Consider the following 8791-nt stretch of genomic DNA (forward strand, 5'->3'; position numbering starts at 1 on the left):
ATCACAGCAATGTGGCCTCAATAAACCCAAACATGTGTCCGTGTGTGCGCGCGCACGCGGTCCTGTGCCTCCCCTAGGTCGACTCGGCCTCAATTGAGCACCGTGGTGCGATGTGCGAACATCGCCGCTGGTGAGACAAAGGCGGCCGGGCGCGGTGTTGCCCACCCCAACCCCCTCGTGTGCCGTGCCCGATTTTTATGCTGCACTTGCCCCAACAGTCGGTTGAGGCTATACGCGGAGGGGTGTGGGGAAACTCTGTCTTTGTGTTCGAAGAGCGGTGGTGCAGTGGTTGGCGCACCGCTCCTAACTATTCCTGGCCACGGCTAACGTCAGGAGGCGTTCGTGATTACATGAACCAGGCGGGCTGTGTGTCAAACTTTGGTGAATTGTGGGAGACAAAGGCGGCCCGGCGTTGTTTAGACCACACCATACCCACGCGCAGTCAGCCCCAACAGTCTATAACGTCATACGGGGCGAATGCTATACTGTATGAGTGTACCTGCGTATGCTGTACATGTGTGTACGTATGTATTTATGCGCGCTCATATGTACATTATTGTTATATGTGTGTACCTTAATAGGTCGTGCGGCGTGCTTCTGTATCAACGCCACATTGCCTTGTCGTGTTCTCCCCTGCGCACAACAGTCTACACCGACACGTGCGTGCATGCGCGTGTCTCTACGTATTTAAGTTTGTGTGCGCTCGCTAACTGCACTTGCCCCGACAGTCTAGTAAGGCTGCACGCGGGGGGAACCTTTGTCTCTGTGTGTGTGTCACATACCTTTTGTGTGTGGTCACAAACAACCAATATAAAGACACTCTCCCCCGGATAGGCTTAACAGACTGTTGGGGCAAGTGCTGTGAGCGAGTAGCAGCAGCACCTGTGAAGGGCGGCACTGGCGAGTGGCCAGCGCCACGCCGTGCCGCCTTTGTCTCCCCAGGGGCTACGCTTAGTACACACACCGCAACCAGCTGCTCAGTTGATGCCGAGTCGACCTAGGTAGGAGGTCCGGGACCGGTTCAAGAAAAATCCTCACTGCGCGTGTTTGGATAGAGCGCTGTAAGCTGTAGACGGACTCGGGACCCCAGGGAGCGAGGCGGTGGGGGGTGGCGGGTTCGTAACGCGCGCACGCGGCTATCGGAACCTGGGGAGCGGTGGCGCTCGCGTTACGCACGGGGAGCCCATATTGCAGTCACGACCCGAGTTCGATTCGCTCGCAAGCGTCCGACGCCCGGCGGGCTGGTGGCGGCAGAACCACCCGCCCAACCCGCGCCGACCAGCGTGGTGAAGTATGGTGAACAAGCGACGTGACGGCGAGCGGCACGGCGTGAACGGATGGAGGGGTTCAGAGAGTGAAGCGAAAACGATCGAACGCGAACGAGAACCCTCGGCAGATCTGTCCACAGCACAGGTTTGGGCCCTGAAATGGAATTAAACGGTCTCTGTAACGTGCGACGTTTCGGGAATTGAACCTTGTTCAGTGCCCGAAACGGCTCCTATTTTTTGTTAGATATATATTTACGTGCACGCACTTTTGTGCAGTTATTACGTTGGAGGCGTTTATATTTTTATTATTGACCGATTGCGTCGTCTGATATTTCGCGACTTTGTTATAATTCGCGTTCTATTACTCCCCCCCCCCTCCCTTCCTTGAAGTCTTAAGAGGCTTCGGGGGAAATCGTAACGACGGACGGATGACAAATTAACGTTCCAGCGACGTTCAGATTTGCGGTCAAGTGCAGCCTCGCTCGGGGCAAACTCGCCACAGCAGCGGCGTCACAGGAGAAGGGAGAGTGGGGTGAGTGGGTCAATTTTAGGGCAAAAGTCGTGAACGGTAACGTGAACTTATATTTTTTTTTAAACACGTAGCAGGCTTTCGCGAACCGATATCATTAGTGCTAAAGGTTTTTTTTTTTCATTTGTTTGTGGGTTAGATCGCGTAAGTATGAATGTTGTGTCGTGAACCCTCCACTGCCCGGACAACGGCCAATCGGTAAGGGATTTGTCACGCAAACAAAACGACCAATGGGTTTACCACTTCAGCCACCGGGGTGTGTTGGAGAGTAAATCCACAAACATTTACTGAATTGAGTAGGCACTGCGACGTTTCGCTGCTAATTTATTCCGAGAAACTGGAACTTTTTTTTGTATTCACGCGAGAGTGGGTAGCGGTGATTCCTGCTCACTGGGTCACAACCATCAAGCACCCAGTGACGACGATTATCGGGATCGGTTTTGGGACCCGCCCTCCTGTGCAAGGTCGACTCGGCCTCAAATGAGTACCGTGGTGTGATGTGTAAGCATTGCCACGGAGGGAGACAAAGGCGGCCGGGCGTGGTGCTGGCCACCCACCGAATCGTGTGCCGTGCCGGCATTCATATAGGCGCTACTCGCTAACAGTACTTGCCACAACAGTGTGTTAAATGCTACACGGTGGATTTTTGCTTTCGTGTGAATCTGTATGAATATATTCTTATATTAAGACTTAATGGAGGAAAAAAACATGTAATTGCCCCGTATTGATTATGTACTAATTATATCAGGTATAATAGAATTACGCAATGATGTTATTACTGATAGTGTGCGTGCGTTGGCTGCGCGTGTGAATCGTCCACGCATAGTAGATGCTTGTGACTGACCAGTGATGGACTGAAACAGATTATCGTGATGTTCCAGATGGGCGAGAGAGCTGAGTGACTGTTGCTAGTGGTTGTACGTCGTTGAACTTCTTTTGCATCGTACGTAGCCAACCGCGCTAATTGGATGTGCGAGGAATGGACAAAAAAACTGAACACAAAAAGCTTATCTAAATAATTGAGTATTCCATTTCGATGATTTAAAAGGGCACCGCTCCAGTGGCTTCGTAATACTGTATCGGAAGGAAGAACGTTCCAGACGGCCGCTGAAGTGCAGTTGGAAAGCGCGGTGGTGATGGGTGTTCTTGAAGGACTAGAGAGCTGAGTGACTGGAGTACAACTCTAGTGATGTTCTGGAAGGGATAGAGAGCTGAGTGACTGATGTACATTCTAGTGATGTTCTAGAAGGGATAGAGAGCTGAGTGACTGATGCACATTGTAGTTATGTTCTAGAAGGGATAGAGAGCTGAGTGACTGATGTACAACGCTAGTGATGTTCTAGAAGGGATAGAGAGCTGAGTGACTGATGTACATTCTAGTGATGTTCTAGAAGGGATGGAGAGCTGGGTGACTGATGTACATTCTAGTGATGTTCTAGAAGGGATGGAGAGCTGGGTGACTGATGTACATTCTAATAATGTTCTAGAAGGGATAGAGAGGTGAGTGACTGATGTACATTCTAATGATGTTCTAGAAGGGATAGTTACTGATGTACATTCTAATAATGTTCTAGAAGGGCTAGAGCCGAGTGACTGATGTACAACTCTAGTGATGTTCTAGAAGGGCTAGAGAGCTGAGTGACTGATGTACAACTCTGATGTTCTAGAAGGGATAGAGAGCTGAGTGACTGATGTACAACTCTAGTAATGTTCTAGAAGGGATAGAGAGCTGAGTGACTGATGTACATTCAAGTGATGTTCTAGATGGGCGAGAGAGCTGAGTGACTGATGTACAACTCTAGTGATGTTCTAGAAGGGATAAAGAGCTGAGTGACTGATGCACATTCAAGTGATGTTCTAGATGGGCGAGAGAGCTGACATGTGGCGCAATCCTAGCCGAGTCTCTGCCGATTATTCTCGAAATCAGAAAACCTAAAATAGTTCTAGTTTTACACCCCACCCCCCTCTCCCGAGAGGAGCGCGCGGGGTGTGATTGGTGTCACTGGCAGTGCAGGAGAAGGGCTCCGTCTCGAGTTCCCGCAACGCGAGCGCCAGCCGTGAACCGAGTAGTTCGCCTCTGGGGGGCTAGCGGTGGTGTGCGCTTGACTATAAAGCACCGTTAACAATCCCTATTAACATAATCGGCGTTGTTAGTGGGGCATTAGCGCGCGTGCATGTGTGTGTGTGTGTATTCACCGGTTATACGGGGGATCTTTATCTTTATCTTTTATTCACCGGTTAATGTTGGACTTCAGTTTTTGTATTATAGTAGTAGTTGTGGTCGGTATGTATACCTGGTCATGAATGTACCCATGGAAATGTGTGTGTGTGTGTGTGTTGGTGGACGGTGGTGTAGCGTTATTTAGCGCGCTGCGCTACGAACCTGGTGAGCCGGGTTCGATACCCGCTCACGGCCAACACCGGCGACGATTATCTGAACCGGTCCTGGGCCTCCCCTAGGTCGACTCGGCCTCAAATGAGTACCTGGTGCGATGTGTACAACATCGCCACTGGGGAGACAAAGGCGGCCGGGCGTGGTGTTGACCCACCGACACCCCCTCGTGTGCCGTGCCGGCCTTCATAGGTGCTGCTCCTCGCTAACAGCACTTGCCTCAGTAGTCCCCTGAGGCTACATGGGAGGGGGGGCTTTGTCTTTGTGTTATGGCGCAGTGGTTGACGCACTGCGAATCTCCGGTAATTCAATTCCCCGTTCACGGCCAACATCAGTGGCGATTATCTCTGAACGTGACTGTGTGTGCATTTATATTACCGTGCACGTGTGTGTGTGTACACGCGTGTGCGCGTACATGCTGAGAGTCGAATGTTCATGTTTGTGTGTGTAAGTGGGGAGCGGTGGCGCAGTGGTTAGCGCGCTGCGCTACGAACCTGACCCCCCCTACCTACCCGAGTTGGATTCCCACTCGCGGCCGCCAACACTCAGTGACGATTATTTTAACCGGTCCTGAACCTCCCCTAGGTCGACTCGCCCTCAAATGAGTAACCTGGTGCGGTGCGTAACAAAAACATCGCCACGAGGGAGACAAAGGTGGTCGGGCGTAGCGCTGGCCACCCACCCCTTCGTGTGCCGTGCCGGCCTGCATAGGTGCTGCCACTCGCTAACAGCACTTGCCCCAACAGTCTGTTAAGGTTATACCGAGGATCTTTGAATTCTATTCTATTTCCATATCCGAATTTTAGATGTGTGTGTGTGTGAGTGGTGGCGCAGTGGTTAGCGCACTCGGGCGACGAAACCCCGGGGAACAAACGCGCATTGATCATCTTGGCGAAGTATGGTTAAACCATCCAATAAGCGTCACAGCGTGAATCGACATACCTGTTGTATTTTATATATATATATTTGTACACGTGTGTGTGTGTACTATACGCGTGTGCTTCTCTGTACATTTCTTCGTGTTTTTGTGCGTGTCTGTTCGGGAATGTATTTCGCTACTGTGTGTGTGGTGTTGTGTGGGTGGTGGTGTTGTGTGGTGTTGTGTGGTGTTGTGTGTGTGTGTGGGCGTATGACTGCTTGTGTACACCGCGCCAGTGATAAAGATCTCCCAGGTAGTCTTAAACCGGCTGTTTTGGGGCAAGTGCCGTTCGCAAGCACCTCCTGAAGTGCCGGCACTGTGCAAGATGATTTGGATGGGAGGGAGGTGGCTAGCACCCACGCACAGCCGCCTTTGTCTCCCCTAGTGCTGACTTTTTACGCATTGCTCATTTGAGGCCGAGTCGATCTAGGGGGGGGGGGGGGAGAGGCCCAGGACCGGTTCGGATAACCGTCGCTGATGATGTCCGTGATCCCGAACATGTAAACAATTCACGTACTGTCGTGAAACGTAATCCCCGCGATTTCGTTGCGTTTGCGTACTTAACGTGGTAATTTGCACGTGCCTGTGCACACACACAAACCACAAAGCTTATGTACATAGGAAGACGTAAATTTTTTTTATATTGCTGCAAATATATGCAGCAATAGTTTTACGATTGTGTAATAGGCACACAAATGTTATTGCGCGCGCGCGCACACACAGGCGCATATACATACACACATAGTGCTTGCTTTGTGTACATGCGCAACGTATTACTGCAAAGACAAAGGTCCCCCGTATAGGCTTAACAGAGTGTTGGGGCAAGTGCTGTTAGCGAGTGGCAGCAGCAGCTGCTGCACCTATGCAGGCCGGAATGGGTGGAAAGCGCCACGCCCGGCCGTCTTTGTCTCCCTAGCGGGGAGACCTTTACAAATCGTGTTTAAAAAAAAAAATCGAACTCTCGCTGCCTGTGGGGTCCACCCAGCGAAAAAAAGTCATGGGTTCGTCACCGGTCTGTGGTGAGCAAATCGCTTGTGGCGATCGGGAACCGTTCCATTCATCGCTCGCTATATCAATTTCTCGTCTCGACTACTGGGGTATGGGCACCGTCGTCATCATCAGAAAATCGATTATTGCTTACTAAAGTCGCGTTGACGTCTGCCCAAGCCCGCCGAACAATCATGAACATTCTAAGAAGCGTCATCATTTTGACTTTGTTGTTAAAGTGCGACGCGACATTTGTGTAGCGTCCCTCCCAATCTACACGCGCGTGCTCCTGCTGCCTTTGTGCGACTCTCGCTGCGCTCATTCGGTACCCCCGGGGGGGGGGGGGGGTTGTGTGAGGTTGTTCCAGAGGGGTGCCAACTGGTGACGAGGTGTTAACTCCCTCGCCTGGTATGCAGGAGGTCGTGGGTTCTGATCCCGCGACCGGTAACGCCTGCTCTGTGTATTTGGAGTTTGCGTGTCTCTCTCTGTCTGTGTGTCTCTCTCCCCCCGTGGTCGCGTGGATTTTTCTCCTGGTCCTCCGGTGTTTCTTTCTCCGCATTTCGAATAGGCGTCGCGCGTGTGGAGTCTTTAGATGCTGCTGTAAATGTCCACGTGATTGAGCCGCTTTGTCGAGCTATAACTTGTGATAGCCAGGTCGCTTGAAAAAAAAAACTTTTACTACTCGGCGGGCATTAAATAGAAAGTGTTTAATGTGTGTGTTTTTTTAATAGATTGGTTTTAGTTTTGTATGTCTGGCTGACTAACGTGTCTCTCTCTCTCTCGTGTCTCTTTATCTGTGCCTGCTGTGTTGTGACCAGTTCACGACACCTACACGATATGGTGAGAAGGGAGATGGAGTGGAGGGGCAAGACGACTTGAAACGCTCTCAACAAACAACAACAACCACAACAAAAACTCACCACGCAAAATTACAATCGATTTTAATATTTTATTTTGTGAACACCCCCCCCCCCCCACCCCCACCCAATCTCCCATCCCCTTGAAGATCGATAGATTATCGATAAATGTTTTCCTCCACTAATAAACAAAAATCGCACGCACATTATAACACGACACCAACAAGTGTGGATATAGACATGCGTGCACACACACCATGATTAACGGGGGGTTGACGGATCGGGAACGAGATGGGTATATATGGGGACGAAATAACAATGAATGAGCTTAAAAAAAAAATATCAATCCGTGTCTCTCTCGGTCAATATCGACACTTAACCACACGCAGACAAATATAAAGGTACCCGCTGCCCCCGTATAGCCTTGGGCAGGATTGGGGGGGGGGAGGGGCAAGTGCTATTAGCGAGTAGCATCAATGAAGGCCGCCACAGGCAAAGGTCTATGAGAGTAACATCTGCCCGCCCCCTCCCGCGATTACCACGCCCGGCCGCCTTTGTATCGCCCCCCCCCCCGGTGCCAATGCTGTTGACACTCCGCAGCAGGCTGAGTGGATCGAGTAGGGCAGGGAAGCGTCAAATGTATTCGATACTAATAGTTATTGGGCAGGGGGAAGTGAGGGGGGGGCAGAGGGGGGCGGGGTGGGTGGGGGGCCGTGGGGGGAGGGGTTGAGCTGGGTTCATAGCGGAGCGCGGTGCGCTAACCAGTGCGCCACCACTCCCCACCAAACGCACACACGCGGCATAGCTTTCAATAAGGCAAGTTAATATCAAGTAAATATCAAGAGTAATAAAGTGAATATAAGACTACGTTGTTGTAAGGGTTATTTATAAAAAATGCCATTCTTTTAAATAAATAAAAAATACAAACCACACAAAATATGAATATGTTATTTTCCGTTCATCATTGAAAATTATTGCTATTAAAATAATATTAATTATTATAATTGACTGATTTGTGAATAGATTGTTCAACTATGTAAGCATGTCCGTTTAAGGCAATTGCTTATATATATAAAAAAAATTACGATGCGTTTTTAATGTTTGTGTATACAATGTCTCTTAATGTCTATACAAAACGAGATGATATAAATACGTAAATACATGAATAAAATAAGTTACTAGATCAGTGTAGATTTTTTTTCCTGATATGAATTGTTTTTGTTTTGGAAAGCTTCGTTAAAATAAAGTTGTATAAAAAAATATCATCGTGATTATGATCAGCAAAGTCATCGCGATCATAATCCGCAGCAGCATCATCATCATCAGCAGCAACAGCAAAATGTACATATGCGAACTAATGGCTTTGATTTAAATGATTTAAAGAAATTACGACCTCCTTTGAATTCAATGAATAAAATTTGTGGATAGAGTGAACGTCTGGAGTGAGGCTGCATTCCAATGTTCTGAGTGTGTGGGTGAGTGCGGGAAGACAAAGGCGGCCGGGCGTGGTGCTGGCCACCCACCCCCTCGTGTGACAGTGTCGGCCTTCATAGGTTGGTGCTGCCACTCGCTAACGGCACTTGGCCCTACAGTCTGAGGCTACACGGGGGGATCTTTGTCTTTGTTGCGCGCGAGTTGGAGAATGCGATGTCTTTGTCTTGTGACCTGCAGTGTTGTTGAGTGAGTGGGCGAGTAGGCGAGTGGTTGAGTTGGTGAGTGAGTGGACGAGTGGTCGAGTTGGTGGGAGTGGGCGAGTGCTTGAGTTGGTGAGAGTGGGCGAGTGCTTGAGTTGGTGAGTGAGTGGGCGAGTGCTTGAGTTGGTGAGTGAGTGAGCGAGTA

At 49.9% G+C, this 8791-nt stretch overlaps 1 protein-coding gene across 1 annotated transcript in view; it reads left to right on the forward strand.

Annotated features, from left to right (window-relative positions):
- Positions 1-8386, forward strand: part of LOC116954613 (uncharacterized) — a 28527-nt gene extending 20141 nt beyond the window's left edge. The window contains exon 2 of the mRNA XM_032975272.2: positions 6914-8386. Coding sequence (XP_032831163.2) covers positions 6914-6939 — 26 coding nt within the window. The 3' untranslated portion in view covers positions 6940-8386. The remainder of the gene's footprint in view (positions 1-6913) is intronic.
- Positions 8387-8791: the final 405 nt, after the last annotated feature.

Source organism: Petromyzon marinus, chromosome 55 (genome assembly GCF_048934315.1).
Source record: "Petromyzon marinus isolate PM22_M1 ecotype Great Lakes invasive population chromosome 55, UKy_Petmar_22M1.pri1.0, whole genome shotgun sequence".
Lineage (NCBI taxonomy): Eukaryota > Metazoa > Chordata > Hyperoartia > Petromyzontiformes > Petromyzontidae > Petromyzon > Petromyzon marinus.